General features: G+C 39.9%; 2 protein-coding genes across 3 annotated transcripts; both read left to right on the top strand.

Annotated features, from left to right (window-relative positions):
* The first annotated feature begins 567 nt into the window (after positions 1-567).
* On the top strand, positions 568-4,413 carry ptger1a (prostaglandin E receptor 1a (subtype EP1)). The gene is made up of 3 exons (XM_055041239.1): positions 568-644; positions 1,453-2,345; positions 3,459-4,413. The coding sequence occupies exons 2-3, from the start codon at positions 1,494-1,496 to the stop codon at positions 3,726-3,728; spliced, it is 1,122 nt and encodes a 373-aa protein (XP_054897214.1). The 5' UTR covers positions 568-644; positions 1,453-1,493; the 3' UTR covers positions 3,729-4,413.
* A 1,282-nt stretch (positions 4,414-5,695) lies between these two features.
* Positions 5,696-19,199, top strand: LOC129366987 (interleukin enhancer-binding factor 3-like). Of its 2 annotated transcripts, none has more exons than XM_055041157.1 (20): positions 5,696-5,839; positions 6,164-6,314; positions 6,509-6,620; positions 7,291-7,454; positions 7,624-7,786; positions 7,863-8,022; positions 11,531-11,622; positions 12,011-12,106; positions 12,444-12,555; positions 12,629-12,726; positions 13,806-13,914; positions 13,998-14,129; positions 14,211-14,395; positions 14,714-14,827; positions 14,916-15,047; positions 15,843-15,986; positions 16,088-16,229; positions 16,321-16,359; positions 17,600-17,929; positions 18,037-19,199. In XM_055041157.1, exons 2-20 carry the CDS (start codon positions 6,214-6,216, stop codon positions 18,138-18,140), a joined length of 2,529 nt encoding a protein of 842 aa, XP_054897132.1. In that variant the 5' UTR covers positions 5,696-5,839; positions 6,164-6,213; the 3' UTR covers positions 18,141-19,199. The 2 variants fall into 2 exon arrangements, with proteins under 2 accessions (XP_054897132.1, XP_054897130.1); XM_055041155.1 differs by having other exon boundaries at positions 15,843-16,004; positions 18,037-19,197.
* The last annotated feature ends 4 nt before the right edge of the window (positions 19,200-19,203 follow it).

The following is a 19,203-nucleotide window of genomic DNA, read 5'->3' as shown; positions in this document are numbered from 1 at the left end:
TCTGTCAAACTGACAACCTTTCTGGCCGCTGACTTAGTGCATCCATTAGGCGCTGGATCCTTCTGGACAACTATTGTTTCAGAGGCTATTTTGAGCTCGGTGGAAAAAAACAAAACGAAAAAAAAAAAACACAATGCATGGAACCGAACCTCTACAAATCGATCCAAGGGCTTAAAAAAGCATCTTCACCATAAACTGACACCAGCAACAACTTTTTAACCATTTACTGACCTGATGAGGGCATTTAGGTGCATGTGTGTGTGTGTGTGGGGGGGGGGGGGGGTGCGTGCTGAGATAAAACAGACCTCATCTTCTTTGAGGTCATTTTAGTGAAGCACATAAAGTGAGTAAGAGGTTGAACTCACGCTGCACTTCATGTAAACAGCAGCAGACATGACCTGGTCGTGGGGGCGCGCGCGCGGCAGAGACGCCCCCCCGTCACGGGCTGAGGAGGCGCACGCGCTATAAAAACACCAGACGGCGTTTCAGCGTCAGCGAGAATGCTCTGTTCATCTCCAGCTCATGGTCAGTCAGCCGAACCGAGCCTGCAGAGGAAAACACACACACACACACACACACACACACACTTCAGAGAGACGCCGAGGAATATTCAGGCGCCCTGGAAATATTTTCTGGTCTTATTGGTGAGTTTAATTTCTGATTTTTAGCAGTCGGTGAAATTTAACGATCAACTTTCTGGGTAAAACTATAAAAAATAATAATAAAAAAAGAAAAGAAAAGTTAGCGTCATCAATTTAATGTTTTAGCTGGGTTTTATATTTGCATATTTTCATTTTGTAAAGCGCGACAGCTAAGAACATCCGCTTCTTTTGATCGTCACATTGCGTCACATTGTATCGGAATATCGGATTGATAATAATTTTTTTTTTTGAAAGAGATCGTTGCAGGTTAAGCAGCAATATAAAGATATGTAGCTATATAATAAATAGTTAATAAATTGAATCGTTTTTTTTTTTTAAGAAAAAAAAACATAAGTGATGGTGCTTAGGTGCTTAGGTTAGGAGTTTTATTTTCTGGACAAATTCTATCAACGTGCTCTAATAATAATAATAAAAAGGGAACAGAGGAATTGGTTAAACGTGAGAGCTGGCAATATGAAAGTCATTATCGCTCCCAGAATTGCTTCATTGCTCTTCTTGAGTTCTCGGTGGCTGAAAAAACATGGCTCTCAGAGTGTGTTTCCCTCATTTGGTGTTTTTAAGGTAACATGCAAAGAGAGTTTGGTCAAATTATCCAAAATTACAGCTGACAGCCTCACTGTTCATGCATGCAGGGCTTTTCATCTTTATTGGTTTTCGTGCATACAGCGCTAGAGAAAAACATTTGGCCTGTTCTGTTGCTCTTAATAAATGAAATAATCATTAGAAAAGTACATTTTTGTAATTAATCAGGTGGTCTTAAAACTGCTCTTTTTTTTCTTTTTTCCTGCAGCCTGCTTTGACAATGGAGCCCATAAACTTCAGAGGTCAGAGATGTTTGCTTTGAGGCATTTTAAGCCCTTGCCTCTTCCTCTTTGGGGTAATGGCAGTGCATCTGTGGTGGAGGCCTTGGTGACGGCCATGGAGCAGCAGCAGGAAAATGTCACTGCTGTGCAGAACCAGACCAGTGGTGTCATCAGTGTGGTATTGCCCATGTCGCTAGGCATCATCTCCAACACAGTGGCTCTTTTCATCCTGGTCAATGCCTACTCTCTGCAGCGCCGGCGCTCCAAAGCTACATTCCTCTTGTTTGCCACTTCTCTGGTGATTACAGACTTCTTTGGTCATGTGATTCCAGGTGCCCTGGTCCTGAGGCTCTACCTCACCGGTGGACAGAGCACCGAGGACTCCTCTGATAGCATGTGCCAGTTCCTAGGCGGCAGCATGGTCTTCTTTGGCCTTTGCCCTCTGTTCATGGGCTGCGCCATGGCCGCGGAGCGATGCCTGGGCGTTTTCAAACCACTGCTGCACTCGTCCCTTGTCACCAAAACGCGCACAAAGATCTGCCTGTCCGTCATCTGGCTGGCAGCTCTGTGTGTGGCCTTGCTGCCCTGCTTCCACCTCGGCTCATACACCTATCAGGAACCGAAGACCTGGTGCTTCATCAACGTGCTCAACGACACCATGGGGGTGGACGTGGCCTTTGTGGCGCTGTTCTCTGGACTCGGCCTGACCTCTCTGGCTGTGGCTCTCGTGTGCAACACAATAAGCGGACTGACGCTGGTGCTGGCCCGGATCAGGAGGCAGCCCGGCTCCCATCACTCAGCCCGCTCCCATGACATAGAGATGGTGGTTCAGCTGGTTGGTATCATGGTCACATCATGCATCTGCTGGAGCCCTCTGCTGGTATGTAACAATAAAAATCAGTTTTCCAATGAGTTGTTCTGTTTTAGAGGACATACCTCCTGTTACAGCTAGATTAAAGCAAATATTACCTTTCAAAAAAAACAAAAAAAAACATCATACCGAAGGTGAAACTTGGTAAAGGTATTTTGATCTGAGAATGTTTTGCTACTTAAAGATCTGAATGATTTCAGATCTTTATTTGACCAAATTCTCATGCATGCAGGGCTTTTCATTTTTATTGGTTTTTGTGCATACAGTGCTAGAGAAAAACATTTGGCCTATTCTGTTGCTCTTAATAAATTTGGTGTTTTTGAGGTAACATGCAAAGAGAGTTTGGTCAAATTATCCAAAATTACAGCTGACAGCCTCACTGTTCATGCATGCAGTTCATTGTTGCACCTAATGGAGCCAAAACATGACATGACGTTATATGACATCCATATGGCCCAAAATGAATCATTGTGATTGTGAGCTCAATATGACCTGGCGCTTCGGTCCACACTTTTTTTTTTTTTTTTCAGCAGCAGAACCTCCTGAACCGAATTGGACCTAAAATGCTTTAAAGTCTTTAAAACCCTGAAGTCAAAATTTCTAAATTTGCTTCATGTGCATGGGGGCCGATGGCATCACAAGAAGCACTAGAATTGAGCTGGCATAAGTAAATAAAACACTTGAAGACACCTCTGAATGAGGGATGTGAGTAAAACGTGAATAAATGGTCGGTTGTCCAATGCCTGGTGTGACGTGACCAAAGGTGTGTGTGAGCGCAAACTTGTGGTTGAGTTTTGATTTTTTGACCAAATATAAATACGCAACAGAACAGTAAAACAAATCAAAAAGCAAAAGCACTTTTTGTTCTATATGTAACAAACTATATTTCAGTGTCTGATTTTACAGCAAACTGGCATTTAGCTTTAAGATGAGAACAGAATGTCTTTATTCAGAACTTCATCCAAAACTGCAAAATTCTTTCAGAACCTACGTTTGCTTTTGAGACAAGAACAACTACATTTTCTTCTTTTTTTTTTATTTATTTAGTTTATGTTTTTAATGTATAACACATTATCATCTATATATTGACACTTGTAAATAAAATGTGTTTCTTGCCACCAGATCTTTGCTCTGATGTCGGTGATCCATTCTTCCAGGAGAACCGTGGGTGAAAACCTGACCAACTACCAAACTCTGATGCACATGGGAGTGAGGCTGGCCACATGGAACCAGATCCTCGACCCCTGGGTCTACATCCTGCTGCGCCGCACCGTGCTCCGCAAAATCTACCTCATTGTAAAGTGCCAGGTGGGCCTGAAGGACACCGTGATGGGTCGCTGGGAGAAGAGCTTCTTCCCCAGTCTGGACCAGAAGGAAGTTCAGCAAGTCTGAGCAAAGAATTTGTTATGTTCACAGGTCACTGAACACACAAACCTTTATAAATACAGAAACGGCCGTTGAAGGAGGACATGTTGTCGCTATGATGAGGAAGCAGTCCAGCATTGGAGGTTTTCTTGATTAATCAAGGTTGTTTTGTTTTTATTTTTTTTCCAGACTCCACTGTGTTTACCAGCATGTTTGTTTTTATTTTCTCTGACCTGAAAAATGCAAGCTCGCTAAAGGCTGCAATTTTGCACAAAATACCATAAATGCTCTGTTTACTTTGAAAAAGTAAATATTCCTTATTTCTCTGTGTAAATAATGAAAGGATAAATATTAATCTGAATTCAGCACTAACCACACTTTGTAGAACATTTGTAAAAGGGAATGGTTTAACCTATCATAACTTTGACGAGCTTTGAAAGCTCTGAGACTTACATCGGTACAACCACCAGAGGGCGCTATGGAGCAGACCCAGAAATAATCGAGAGTTTTGTGAGAACTTGAGTCTACTGAATGTAATTTATTACAGAATGTCCAATGTTCACATGTAATTTTGACTTTGAGTATTATTTTGTGTGTTTTATACATCAGTCTGTAAAACAATATGCTTTTTATGAGTTAATACTTGAATGTTACTTTCAGTTTACTGGTAAAACACTTTTTTACATGTAAAACACTTTAAACTGAATGTAAATAAAACCATACAATGTGTTTTTAGTTTAAAATTCTGCTCTTATTTTTTTGTTTTACTCTGTCTTGTTTTGAAGAGCTTCAAAAGAGGTAAATGTATTGAAAACCCTCTGGCAGCTTCCCTCTGATTGCAATGAGCAATAATTTCCCCTTCAAAACATTTCCAACACAGATGTCCTGCTCAGTTTATTATGTTCTTCACTTTCAGTATGTTTCAGCAAAAGGACATTCCACAAACGTTCTTTTGCAAGAGATCATTATCTGATGAATCAGAAACACATTTGAGAATAATATTTTGACTGAAGCTTGAGTCACCGTGTAATAGATTATCAGTGTTTTACCCCAGAAGTACAATAAACATCCAGCTCAGCAGGGAGACGGTTAGAAATAAGAACTTTTTTTTGTTTGCTCTTTTCAAATGCTTCTTACAGTCATTACATCCAGTAAAATGTCAATGTAAATGTGGTACATATGGGAGGATTTAACATGGTGCATTTCTGAACAACTCATGTTAGTTGAGATTTTTATTCGTGAAAACTGAAAAACGAGTTTAAATGTTGGTTCATATTTGCTGAAATATGAACCAAACACAATGACCTCAGCACTTTATTGAAACCTCTATGGTTTTTGCCTGCATTCATTCTGACATACTAATGAATAAGTGGCATACTTCTCTCTTGATGTCCAGGTACAACTTTAATTGGAAGGAGATACAGACTGCTGCTGGTCTTAAATTAATCGCTGTGTCTTTCGAACAACATTAGAACAACATTAGAACATAATGCTGTTCTAATGTTAATGACTTACATTAGAACAACATTATGTTGAAGGGATGAAGGTCATTTGAATAAGATCAAATATTATCAACGATTATGAGAATTTGCTTGTTTTCATCTGATTGATATTTGTCACAAGACGAGATACTAAAGAACGCGCAAGCTGTGCTCCAGAATTTGTAATTATCCAAAAGCCTTTTCTTGTATACGTTTGAGTTCATTCTTTTTCTAAATATTTTAGGGTTCAAATGTTCAATTAATCTGCGACAGACTGGCGACCTGTCCAGGGTGTATCCCGCCTCTCGCCCGGAACGCAGCTGGAGATAGGCACCAGCACCTCCCGACCCCGTCAGGGAGAAGGGTGCTCAGAAAATGGATGGATGGATGGATGTTCAATTAATTGCCTGGTTGCGAATTTAAGCAAAAGTCTGAAAACATCCAAGATCGAGTGCACTTCAACTACTGGACCGCCAGGGGGAGATATTACGTCAGTAGTCTGAATTGCAGCCAATGAATTACGTGAAGAAAAGGCTCTACGTACTCATTCCTAACGGCTATGAATATTTTTTTTTATAAAATCATCAGAAAAACTACGAAAGGAGAGGTGAAGTTCATCTGAAAGGTCTAAAACTGTGCATATGCGCGACTTTAGAGGTAAGCTGTGATAGCATTAATGAAACTCATTGAGTTCGTGCAGGTGCTACAGCTAGCTAAAGATAGACGGTGCTTACTATAAAGTATTTACACCTGGAATTGATGTAGAGCGAGTAATAGAGGTTTTATTTATCAATTTATTGAAAAGACATATGCCCTCTTAGTGACAATTGCAAGCATTCATGCACAAGTTGATAGTTTGCCTCAACTTTTGCTGCTGCGCACTTGTTAGCCGCTAACGCTGGCTGCTACCAGCACCTGTACGCTGCGGTGTACGTGACGTAAACGATTTCATTTTATGTTATTGGCATTTTTCTGCGGCAGGATAAACGACTACAGTTTTTATTTATACTGCATGAGGCAGTGAGGACAGCATGGCTTCAGAGTGGGACGAACACCAGGCCTATGAAGAGCTTCTATATTGGGACGAACTGATCCAACAAGGCCACCGTCTTCTGCCTGAGGATTTTGACAGGTAGCGCTGAAAACATGCTCTATTGCTACAGATTCGCACAGAAATTAAAGGGCTAGTGTGTCACTCAGCATCGTGAAAGGATCTGGCCACGATTGTTCTTAAAGACAACTCATATGGGGTCGGTTGGAGGTTCTAGCACTAGTTTTATTTTTAAAACGTACTATTTTGGCTCCTTTTGTTGTCACTCCTGACAGATACGAGGAGCTGCGATATTGGTACGACTGTCTGTGCTACGAGGAGGAGCTGAGGCAGTACCATGAATACATTGCTGCAGTTCAAAACTTGGAGGATGAACGACAGCTTGAGGTTGTTGTTTTTTTCCCCATATTTCCTTAAAAGCACACACCATTTATGATCTACTGTGCAAAACTCTTAAACCACCCATGTGTTGGCCATTGTTTTACTTCCAAAGAGTGAGGCAGTCCTGTGTTATCCTAAAAGGAATTTCAAGGAGTAGATCTCCACATATTCATGTCTTGTAAAAAATGATTTTAGGCTGCTGTCTGCATTTCAAAATTGCTAGGGTCTTGTTAGCTTGCAGACTTGAGGTTTTTCTTTCTTGACAACTGAAGTGAAAAATAACATTTATGAACGCTACAACAATTTAAACAAAAAATATGTAAACAATAATGGCTTGTCTTTCAGCATTTGTGTTAAGTATTCATATCCCTTCTTTTTCACGTGTGATTTTTAGAGCTTTATAAATATAAAGCTTCCTCCTTTTTAGTTATAACTGCAGATGGAATGTCCCTCCCCCCAAGTATATTTATAACTTCTGTTTATTTTCATCTTTTTTTGACTGCATAGAAGACTTCTTTCAAGCACTCTATATGAAACGTAGAGTGCTTTTTATGTCAAAACTGAAATAACAATTAATTATAAAAAAGAGAAAAACCACAGTTTTTCTGTGATTTGGAAGTGGAGTTTATATAAACATTGCTTTCTTCTGATTTGTCTTTGTTTTCTTTTACCGCAGGAGCTTATGGCACCTTCAAAACAAACTGGGCCTCAGAATCACCTCGTGATGACAAAGCACTCTGAAGTGTATCCTTCAGCTGAGGAGCTAGAAGCTGTGCAAATGATCATTTCTGATGTGGAGCATGCTTTTAAAACACTCTCTGAACAGATTGATGGTGGGAGGTAAGCTAGCTGACCTTATTGGTCTGACGTCTTTTAAACAAGGAATGCTCTTATGAATAGCATGAGTCAAACTTACAATGAAACATCTCTCTCTTGTTTGTTTCTCAAAACACAATACCAACTAAAATGAAAGTTGTTTATATTTTCTGTTTGTTTTTGTTGGTACCAGAGGCGAAGAGCGAGTTTTGCGTGCTCTTATGAGGGTCGGTCTGGTTGCTAAAGGACTCCTCCTGAAAGGAGATAATGAACTGGAACTGGTGCTGCTTTGCTCTAGCTGGCCTACAATCACTTTATTTAATGAAGTCACTGAACAGTTAACTAAACAGCTCGAGGTACGGAGTCACATTTGTAGTTATTTAATGGCAGCCTAAATACACTTTTCACAGCTTCAATTTCTTATCTTTTCAGTTAGTTTCAGCTGGAACATATACAGTAAGCTCACGTCCAGAGGAAGCGGCCATTGTTGTGACCAGTAGCAAGGAGTCTGTCCCGACTCTCGTCATCAACCTGACATCACCTCTGGTCCGGGCGGAGCAGCAGACTAACGTCGCTGAGGCAGAGGGGAACGGTGTGTATATTTGTCCGGCTGTACCCCAGCTCTCACAGGCCTGTTCTGTGTGATGTCAGTAGACAGGTACTGTACACCTCCACTGATCTACAACTGCAGTAGATATTATCCCAAAAGTCCCCTGGGTGTGGCTCAGCAGTGTCAGCACAATTATTTTCTGTCATTCGCTCTTGTTTTCTGTTTCACACTGCAGAGGAAATGTTTTAGAAAAATCATATTATTTGTCTGAACTTAAAACCTGGACTCAGCTATTTATTATGTTGACCAATATGGGTTATTTACCATCTTTTCCTAGAATATCAGGAGTTAAATTCAGCAGCAGGTCTCAGTTTTTGTATGAAAGTGTATGTCTGTGTGGACTTAAAGCACGGTTAAATAATAATTATTTATGCTTAAGTAAAATGATTTTCAGGGGAGTAGCCGTCCTCTGAAGTACTGCAGAATGTCTTTTATTCTTCTGAGCTGTTCATGTTTGAGACAATTACTGCCCGTTTGTTGACCTGCCACAAAATCATAACTAGTTTGTAAGGAAATGGAAACAGTCTGCTCACTGCTGTGATTCTGCACAGGAGGTGCAGGGGATTTAACCGTAGAGCTTAGATCTATAACCCAAGGCCAAACTGAAATTCGGCCTGACCAAAATTAATTCTAGTCAGGCCAGAATTAATTTTATGATTAATGGGCTCGGGCATATTTGGTGGATTTTTTTTTTTTTGAGCCTGCAATACATGCCGCACAGAGAAAACCAATTGAGATATAAAGTTGTAAATATATTTATTATGTTATAAATAGAAGAGTACATAGTTTAATTTTGAAGAAAGAAAGTAAAAAGGGTGTAACAAACTCAGCACATTGCATGCGCTCACAGCTTTGCCTGTATCCCCTCAAGCAGCGCCAGAGATGGGATCCTTTCAATAACACATCCCAGATGATTTACACTTGACTCATCCTGCAGTTACAACGAGCAACAAGATGGAGCCAGAAGATGTTAAACAAAAGCTAAAATTGGAAAATATTACACTACTTACTCAAATGGTGGTCTAAAAGTGAATGCAGTAAAATTGTAATTAAGATATGTTTGGTTTACATTGATTAACTTGTTTGTTCAGTGTTTGTCAATATGAAATTATTTTGAGATCTAGTCTCAAGTCCACTGCTGGCTGCAGGACCTCTCATGGGTGTATTTCGGACAAGGACCACTGTCAATCTCTGCATAGTTACTGAATGTCTGGGAAAGTGTGTAAAATCATTTTGATTTGTGTAGTTCTGCTCAAAAACCGTAATAATTGGACGATCTGCAGTGCGATGTGATGTCAGACAAGACTTCAACCAGCATGTGAAAAACATGAACAAAAGTGTTGAATTGGGAAATAAAACGAGACAAAACGACATGCGTTGTGAGGAATTACGTCTCGGGTTTTTCCTGTCTTTCATCGTGCCACTCTGATTTATGGGTCACAATATTTTTGTCCTAAAATCCCAAAAGCTATCGCAGGTTTTCTGTGACCATGTTGCAGCCACACCCAGTATTCATCTTTTTTTAGATCAGTGGTGTTGGTACAGCGACTGGCTCAGACTAATGCCAGAGAGTTAACGGCTAATATGCTCCTGCCTCGTGGTCCTCACGTTGTTTTTGTTGTGAGCTATGATTTGAGGAATCTGTTTCCTCTGTTGTAGCTAACAACATTCTGCTCACGCTGGTAGTATTGGCTCAGTTATGTTGTCCAAGCCCCTGCTAGATTTACTTGTCAAAGCGCGGATTGCATGCTCTTGATGCTAAACCTGTACATTTAAAACCAGCTGCTGCAAAACTGATTCTGTGGTTTAGCTTGACCTATGTCAATTATTAAGGAGGGAGAACATTTATTTTAAAATGGTTAAACAGTTTAACAAAGGATTGTCCGGCTAGTTGTTTCTGTAAAAAATCAGGAAAGGTTATGTGGAAGTCTAAAGTTGCAGAGCATTAGTTTAAAGGACAGATTCTTATTTATTTTATTTTTTGGTGGGGGGAGACCCACATCTAGTTTTAGAACTGTTTTTAATTGGTAATGAACTGATGGGTTTTGTGACCAGTTTGAACGCTCCAATTTTTGTAAACATACCAAATTTATACTTAGGGATGCAAATAGAGACTGCAGTTTTCTCCCTGCTGAGAAAAGTTGATCTTTACGTGTCACAAGCTGCAGTTTCATAAATCAAACAGTACTTGAACGTGTCACACTGTGTACAACTGCAGCAGAATCGCATCAGACAGAGATAACCGAGACAACAGTCAGCTGCGGATCGTACTGGGTTTATTACAAGTCAGCTGGTGAGGGGAACAAAAGAGAGGAACAGGAGAGTAGAGAGCAGTTGATGTTCTAATGGCTTCACAGTGCAGGACAGAAATTTGTCATCTTTCAAGATTTTCCCACAGAATATCAGACCCGGCTTGATATTATTCTTCAGTCGTCTGGTCACTTGAGCTCTAAACTTTTGCAGGCCATTGATTCTAGGTCAAAACCAGATATTTTCTTTAAAATTAAGGATTAAAAAAAAATTTTTTTTTGTACAATGGCTGAAATGTATTACTTTTGCACTTAGGAATTGGTAATAAAAAGAAAACCCAACAAATCAGCCCTACATTGTATTGATAATTCAAGTAGAAAGGGCTGAGGTTTTCACATATTGATTCTTGGGTTATATATATATATATATATATATATATATATATATATATATATATATATAGATAGATAGATAGATAGATAGATAGATAGATAGATAGATAGATGTGCAGTCCTTGCTGCAAATGATACAGCATTCACTAAATGAATATGTGATTGCATTTTGAGCAATAAAATGTTCACTTATTATAAAAGGTAATTGAATTATTTATTTGCATTTAAAACGTTTTACGTGACTAAATAAAAAATCTCCATAATGTGGCACTTTTTTTATCCAGTTAATTCTCAAAATAATTGATAGATTAATCGATTACTAAAATACTCTATAGTTGCAGCTCTAGTCTGTTTCCACTCTTTCCATTTGGTAGAAGCCACCTTTGGGCAGGGATTGATCAGTTTTGCTGCAGTATGGGATAGTCGTGAACTTTTTCTCTCTATGCCTGTGATTTTAAACTGACTGCCTTATAGTTTGTGAAGTTTTGTAGGACCGCTGGACCTTTGACCAACTGGACACACTGTCTCAGGAAGTGGAGGGTAGCAAACCCAAGCCATGAGGCTGATGGAAAGGGGTTTTATAAATAGTGCAGACACATTCACAACATGTCGAGCAATGTTGTGAATGTCACCCTAATTCTTTCACTTACAGTAAATCAAAAAAGTTTGCAGAAATCTTTGGTAGATGATTTTAGGCTAAGAACAAAGCCTGCCACGTCACTTACTCTTGACAGCCCCATTCCCTGCTTCTGCTGGTTTGGGGAAAGCTGCTGCTCCCTGAGCTGCAAGACAGAGCCAACCCCCTTGGTCAAACTGTACCTTTTCTTCTTACCCCACCTCGTCAATAGAAACGCAAACGGTCAACGATCCGCCGGACGTTCTGGACAGGCAGAAATGCCTAACTGCCTTGGCGTCTCTCCGCCACGCCAAGTGGTTCCAGGTTTGCATTCACGTCATTATTTTTAATTGATCTCTCCTTTATGTTTTGTCCAACCTATAGAGAGTGACAGTTTATTAGTTTTATTATATTGCCTTTAAAACTCCAGACTTTAAAGTTAAAGGATGGACTACTAATCAATACCAATGACACATGTGGATGGCTCATTGGTATGGATTGGATCTTAAGGCTGAGCTTTCTCTCTTTCAACTCCAGCACTGTGCAAAGATCAGTGAAAATCTGACAGGTCGTTTATCAGTAGTTCTTGCTATTCCATGCCTGCCTTGTTTTATGAATTGGTTCATGAAAACTCTGAAAGCACAGAAGCGAGGTCTCTTTGGAGCAGCCAGACGGGCTTTCTGACTCAACTGGTTTTTGTTTTGTGTCCCAGGCTAAAGTCAGCAATCTCAGTTCTGCAGTCACTGTGATCCGAGTAATGAGGGATTTGTGTAAACGGGTTCCCGATTGGTCACCCCTCTCAGAATGGGTGAGAAATGTGTTTCTACTTTTCCATATCAAGGCTGGACAGAAGTTTTTGTCTTGCTCAAAATTGTACCCACAGAGGCTCATGGTTCACAAAATATTGAATGTTTTCTCTCTTTTTCAAGAGTAGTTTTAATAAAGCAAGGCTAAGGCCTCGTAATTATGTGAATCATTTAGTTTGTTAGTTTCTCTTTTTGATATCTTGATACTAAACACCACAGGATTATCAAAATAACTATGAAGGTCTTAAAAGGACAGTGATCTGTTTTAATTGTTTCCAAGTATAATTTTGACTTCAAGTAGCGTCTAACTTGAAATGTTGCTGTTTCTCTTTCACATAGTCTCTTGAACTGCTGGTAGAGAAAGCCGTCAGTACATCTGAGCGGCCAATGGCAGTAGGTGAATCCTTCCGCAGAGTTTTAGAGTGCGTCGCCTCTGGGATCCTACTGGAAGGTGAGTTCCTCTTCAGTCCATCATGGCATGGAAACCAGCATGATTGTCCAAACTGAAACATGTCTGTTCAAAGACGGCCCCGGTATAAGGGACCCATGTGAAAAGGAAGATGCTGACGCCACTGCAAATCTGACTGAGCAGCAGCGTGAAGACATAACAAAGAGTGCTCAGGTATGGTGAGATGCAAAAGCAGGCAAATGTTAAAAACGGGTGTTAAGGTTAGCATTTGACATGTCAACCTTTTTCTCAGTTAAAATGTTTCTAATAGGGTCACTTACATGACACTCATACCAGTCGTCTCCCACACAAACTGTCTTTCTACTTACTCTGATTTTCAATTCTTTACATAGATTTTCACCTGGGTAGAAGTCCTGTGATTGGCTGAGTCACTCAAGCAGTTTTAATTTCGCTTGACATTTTCTTTGACTTTGTTTTGCGCAGTGAGTGTGTAGATGTCATTGAAGTTGAAAAAAATTGCACCAGGTGTTTTTTTGTCTGTTTTCTCTTTGTTTTTGAAGCTTTGCAGGGCTTTTTGACTCCTGCAACGACTCTTGATTATGCTTCTGACGTCTGACAGGAGGCCTCTTGGCTGTGGCTTTTTTTTTTATCTTATTTTTTTTCCACTTCTGGATTATGGCTGCAATGTTCTCTAAATGATAACATCTAGAGATACAGCTATACTAATTACCATTGGTATATTTTGCAACAGTCTTTTGAGTCTTTGCTTTTACTAATCATGCCTCTCAGTTCTATACTCTGGTGAAATGAAAAGGCGTTTCTTTTTGGTCACCAGTCCTCTACTGGTCCAGATACAGCAGCAAGAACTCTACTGATGAAATTCAGCTGGTTTCCAGGCTTTCTTTGCTGTTTACATAGGATGCCATGTGATCAGTACTTATTTCCATCAATCTATCCATTTCCTAACACACACTTATTTATAGTAGGGTCATGAGGGGTGCAGGTGTCTACCTCCAGAGGTCAACGAGCGAGAGGCGGGGCTCCTCTGGACAGGTCACCAGTCCATTGCAGCAATACTTATTTAATTACAAATTTAATTTATGGACTTATTTGTATTGATTTCTCTCTATGTGTGGATTGCCTTGATTCTTGCTGACATTTGATTATTCCACACAAATATTAATATAATTGCTGAGAAAAACATTGACTTGTTCAATACTTATTTTACTCGCTTCAGTTGCATTAAACTTCTTGACTCTCTTGACTTAGTTTTTTTTTTTTTTTTTACTCAGTTTGCTTTGAGGCTGTGGGCTTTTGGACAGATGTACAAGGTGTTGGGGATGGACAACAAACCTTATAAATCCCAAAAATTTTTGAAATACACCCGCAAAGACGGCACAGGTACAGGACAACAGAGATCCTCTGTGGAGCCACGCGTTGTTCAAAGAGTCTGGTCCCAACCTTGTTTCTCTGGTTTAATGCAGGTCAGATGACTCCTGCTTCTCAATACTTCCTCCCGGCTAAGAGGCCTTACTCGGCAGTGGAGAAGGATGAGGACGAGTCGACCTCGAAAAGCAAAGAGAAGAAATTTGAGAAAGGCTTTCTAAAGAAACATTGTAAGAACTATCACAGTACCATAAATTTGTCAAAAGGCTGTTGTCTGAGTTGCACTATTTTTCACCTTTTTCCTCTCTTAGTTGACCCCAACATAAATCCTGTGATGCGTCTAAACCAGTATCAGTCTCGCCTGGAGTATCGGCTTATCTCTCAAACCGGTCCGGTCCATGAGCCGGTGTTTACCATGTCTGTGGATGTGAAGGGAAAGACCTACGAGGCGTCGGGACCGTCTAAGCGAGCTGCCAAGCTGAACGTCGCCATCAAGGTGAAGCTAATAAATCATCTCTACATGAATGAAGTCAGTTTATCAGCTCACACCCCTACCTCTATGTTTGAGGCCTATTACTGTTGTCAAAGTGGGCCTGTCAGAAGGAAAATAAACAAAAATGCAAGTAGAATTTATTGAGCTTATTTTAATTTGTCAAGCGATTAATCGATTCAGTGCTTATTGAGGCAGGCTTAGCTGAGGTTCTCCTTCCTACAAACACACCAAGCATCAGACTGCAGACTCTACCTAAGCAGATCACCTGACCAGTAAACCTGCTGTTATCAGCTGTTGATTTGATGTGTTTCTTATTCACAGGCCCTGAAAGATCTTGGTCTTCCTACAGGCCTGGAGTCAAAATCAGAGCTGAGTGGCGATACTGAAAGCTCTCAGAAATCTGACTCTTCGGCAGCTTCTACCGCAGCAGACGAGGTAAAGGACTCTTAAAAGAATCATATACAGTGCCTGCCTTAAGAGAAGAAAATTTTTGATTTAATTTTTTCTCACTGACTGCTGATAGATTGGTCAGGGTCCCCTCTTGACTAAAAACGGGAAGAACCCTGTGATGGAGCTCAACGAGAAGCGGCGCAGCCTGAAGTATGTGGTGCTTAAAGAGACTGGAAGGTCCAGCGCCAAGTCCTTCGTCATGCAGGCGAGTCAGCAGCATCACACTGGACAAACAAATGTAGAGGTCAATGTCAGTTGACCTCTATACATATATATATTATTTATTTTATTTATTTGTTTGCTTTTCAAAAGCAACAACATGGTGCTTTTTTTTTTGAGGATTGCAAGGTAATAAAATAATATTCCATAAATTAACTAAACTACAGAATAAGAGCTCAATAAATTCAATAAGGCCAAGTAAAAAAATCCCACCTTCAAGGACAATACTAATTTTTTTTTTTTTCTTGTTTAGTTTTACTCTAAACTTCAGAGGTGCACTGATCACAATCTTCTGGCCAATAACTCAATTGTTAAAAGCCTGACCTTCCGATTTGAACCAAAGACTATTTATTTTTAGAACCAACACTTTTAAGTTGTGACACTGCATTTTACTGAAAAACACTGAACAGTGTCCACAAAACAAAGAAAGTTGTTTTAACCACACATGAAGTAAAGCTCTCAAATATCAATAAAAAGTTAGGACAGAGCCTGGCTGCCCTCTCAGCCAGCTGTGTCTCATGGCAAAGCAAAAGGAGGCAGCAGCTGCTTTTCTGTGTTGGTGCAAGAGTTTAGATGGATAAGATTGGTTTGAAATGTAATTATCGTTTAGATTGCCAAAATTAAGAAAATCAGGACCGATCGATTGATGATTCTCTATGAAACTTTCATTCACTTGATCTAAAAAGTCAGATATTCAATAAACATTTTGCCAAAAATGTAGTAAAATAAAGTCTTTTACAGAAATGGTCCAAAGCAAACGGTTTTCTGCCCTGTGTTTCAGGTGGAAGTGGATGGGCAGAAGTTTCAAGGGAAAGGCTCCAATAAAAAGGAAGCAAAGGCTCACGCTGCCCTGGCTGCTTTGGAAAAGTTATTCCCAAATGATGACGACGCTTCAGACGGCAACCGAATGTCTGCAAAGAAGAAGGTTATCTACACCGACATGGTAGTTTATTGGAGAAACTCCTTTTGATGGTTTTATTGTTATGCCACTTTACATTAAACCATCTAAAATGTCCTGCTCAACAGCACATCCCAGGATTTGGCACAATCCGTGGTATTCCATCAGATACTGGGTCTCGAAGCTGGGGTCCCAACAGAGGGGGCCAACCCAGGGGCCGGGGCAGAGGTCGGGGCCAACCTTTCGGCACCGGACCCAGCTATAACACAAGTAAGAGGTTTTACACCGATTGGATAGAGGATCTGCACCAAGAAGCTCAGGGATGAGGAAATCACTAAATGTCTTTTTATTCATTTTAAAGCTAACTACAGCTATGAGAGCAGCGCTGGGACAGGCTACCGTAAGTATTTTGATACCCGTAATCATGGTCAATCCAGAACACATGAGCATAATCTACTGGGGATTAGAGGAATCTCAGACAGGCAGCGCTCGCATCCGTCAATGTTTTTTACCTAAATGTACTTTGATCAGGTGATCTCTATGAATACGTTTACTTTGGATAAGATTGTGATGAGTACAAATCAATGGAGTGTTATAACTTTAGTGCCTCACACTACAAACCCATTGTTATTCCCCTGATTCAATTAACCAGAAGGATCTTTTAACCTTTAATCTATCAAGTGAAAACATTTATGAGCAGTTTTAAATCAGTTTGAAATGGACAAATCATAATATTCGCCCTGCTAAAAATATAAATATATCTTCAGAGATTAAAACATAAGAGATTAAAATATATAAATACAAAATTTCTTAATATTCCAAACAGTGTTTTGTTTAGTCCTTCTTTAGACTTTATTGATTGTTGAGCCTGTTTCAAATTTAATACGTTACTCTTTCAAATATGGATGGTTTTGTTCTCACGCAGCATCACAAGATTATTTATACTAGGAAATCTGCTCTTTCAGAACACAAGTCTAAAGTCTATGCTTTTGTAAAGTCTGCCTTGCATTCAATCAAATGAGGCCATCTGTCTGACAGATAAAGATTGGTCCTAACAGTGGATCATGGGGCAAGACAGTAATCACAAACACTGCAGCCAATCTACCACAGAATCACTGAGAAATAAATCAATATGTTGCAAGGAATCAAAACCTCTATCTCACCCTGATTGAGACCTTAAGAGAACTTTGAAAAAGGCATTTCTGCAAATCTCAATGACCTGAATAAAATCTGTATAAAGAATAGTGGGCCACAATTCATCAGATATTTAGTCATTGGGTTGGCTCAACAGAAATGCACTAGAACTGCAGGATGGTTACATTTAAATGAGAATTATCTAAAAAGTCTTCAACTTAAGCCTGTGGTAGCTTTTATTATAATATATATATTTATACATATTTGTTTAAACTGTAACTATGTCCTGATGATAATTTATGAAAAAAATCAAGCTCATCCGCCTCTTTCCTGTGGCCCTACTGACATCTGCAGAAATACACTGCTCAGTCATAAGCAATCAATCAGTCCAGAGGAGAATCTTAGCGCTGTTAATCACTCTCATATATGCACTGCTCACACCCTCACAGATTATTAATGGCCTGAATTTGTTTTTTGTTTTTGTCGTTGTTTTTTTTTTAATTCAGACAAACTTTATGCTAACAATGCTGCCAGCAACACTAGCAAAAACACCAATGTGGCTGAATCGGACGGCAGCACAGGCTACGGTACATTTTACCCAGAGAGCAGCACCACCTACTCCTCCCCACCCGTACCCAGCACCAGCGACACAAAGGGACAAAGCTACCGCTCCATGCCCCCACCTGTTGACCAGCAGAGCCCATATAGCTACGGATATGGCGAGGAAAAGAAGAAGATGCTGACCCAAAGCAATCCTGTGGTCCAGGGAGGAAACTCCTCCACATACAGCACAGCCTATCCTACTTCTGTTACAGCAGGGCATTCATATGATTACGGTAACAACCGGTTTCTCTTGAGATGTCTTTAATTTTTTTTTTTTTCTGCCGCTTGGCGATAACTTCTACTACAAAACTAATATATTTTTGCTCTGATCTCTACGCAGGCTGGGGGAACCAGGTCAACTGGGGGAATCAACAGGGATTTGACACCTACCAGAACTATATTGGACAAAACCAGGGCCAGTACTCTGGATACACAAATTACTGACGCTTTCAAATAACAACACTGTTTCTTCACAGTTTTTAAAGTCCGTGTCCTCTGTGTTGTTGATAATCCAGAGAACCCTCATGCTTTTTCATTTCGTTTCATCACGTGGATGATTTTAGTTGACATTTGGTGAAACAAGTTTCTTTTAACATCGTCACAACAGTTTGAAACTGTTTTGTTTCTGTTCTTCATCAGGATGTAATTCTGATTTAAGGATTTGTTGGTGTCAATAAAGATGCTCTATCCTTGGTCTAAGAAAACAAGTTTCAGGTAACTCCTTTTGAAAAAGGTTTGTGGCTAAATAAATACCTTTAGACAATAATAAATTGACAGAGCAAGGGGTAAGGGTCAGGTAAACTCACCTTTGTCTTTTGACCTTGCAGCCAATAGTAAATAGTAAATCCATTTACTATTGTTCCATACATCCAATATGCCCAATGATCAATTCATTCATTCACTTTGAGTCCATCTATCCACCCATCCCCTTCATCCAGCTGGCCATCTATTCCAAGTTATGTCCAAGTTATGTCTTAGAAATCATTCCTCCGTCCAGTTGTCCATCCATACCTCTTTGCGGCTTGTTTCCAGATTCCATGTTTGGATCCTAACCAGAGTAGAAATATGTTCAACGTACAACAGGAGCACACATTTTTATACTAAATTGGGCTTAAGGGTACAGAACTGTGGGAATTTTGATTCTGACGAAGTTTGACATGAAAACTTCTCTTCAAACGTTTTAAAAAAGTCTTATGAGGCTTAATTTAGGTTTGGAAATATATAGTTTTAAAGTGAACTTATGTCTAACTCCTGGACTTTAACGAGTGTGTTTTGTAACACGATGAAAGACACTAAAGAGTTTCCAAGACAGACAACTATACCCGTCCGATTATATAACATGATCTGTTTTCCATTAAAAAAAATAAACAGAAAGACAAAAACTTGAGCTGGAAGCAAAGCAGGAAAAAAACGTGATTAATACTGAAGTGTTTAGAAGTGGAGTCTAGACACGAGCTATATTAACCATTGAGGATCACACATGGCACCAATCACCGCCTGGTCCTGA

This window comes from Poeciliopsis prolifica, unplaced genomic scaffold (genome assembly GCF_027474105.1).
Source record: "Poeciliopsis prolifica strain line A6 unplaced genomic scaffold, Auburn_PproV2 SCAFFOLD016, whole genome shotgun sequence".
In the NCBI taxonomy this organism is placed as follows: domain Eukaryota; kingdom Metazoa; phylum Chordata; class Actinopteri; order Cyprinodontiformes; family Poeciliidae; genus Poeciliopsis; species Poeciliopsis prolifica.
The sequence above is the reverse complement of the archived record's forward strand: the minus strand, read 5'-3'. Positions and strand labels throughout refer to the sequence as shown.

What these genes read in the sequence shown, in the direction of transcription:
- LOC129366987 (XM_055041155.1), top strand. Translation starts at nt 6,214, where the DNA reads ATGGCTTCAGAGTGGGACGAACACCAGGCCTATGAAGAGCTTCTATAT. An exon ending in AGGATGAACGACAGCTTGAG is followed by an intron (nt 6,621 to 7,290) that starts GTTGTTGTTTTT and finishes CTTTTACCGCAG; the next exon opens with GAGCTTATGGCACCTTCAAA. An exon ending in CTTCTACCGCAGCAGACGAG is followed by an intron (nt 14,828 to 14,915) that starts GTAAAGGACTCT and finishes GACTGCTGATAG; the next exon opens with ATTGGTCAGGGTCCCCTCTT.
- ptger1a (XM_055041239.1), top strand. Translation starts at nt 1,494, where the DNA reads ATGTTTGCTTTGAGGCATTTTAAGCCCTTGCCTCTTCCTCTTTGGGGT. An exon ending in TCTGCTGGAGCCCTCTGCTG is followed by an intron (nt 2,346 to 3,458) that starts GTATGTAACAAT and finishes TCTTGCCACCAG; the next exon opens with ATCTTTGCTCTGATGTCGGT.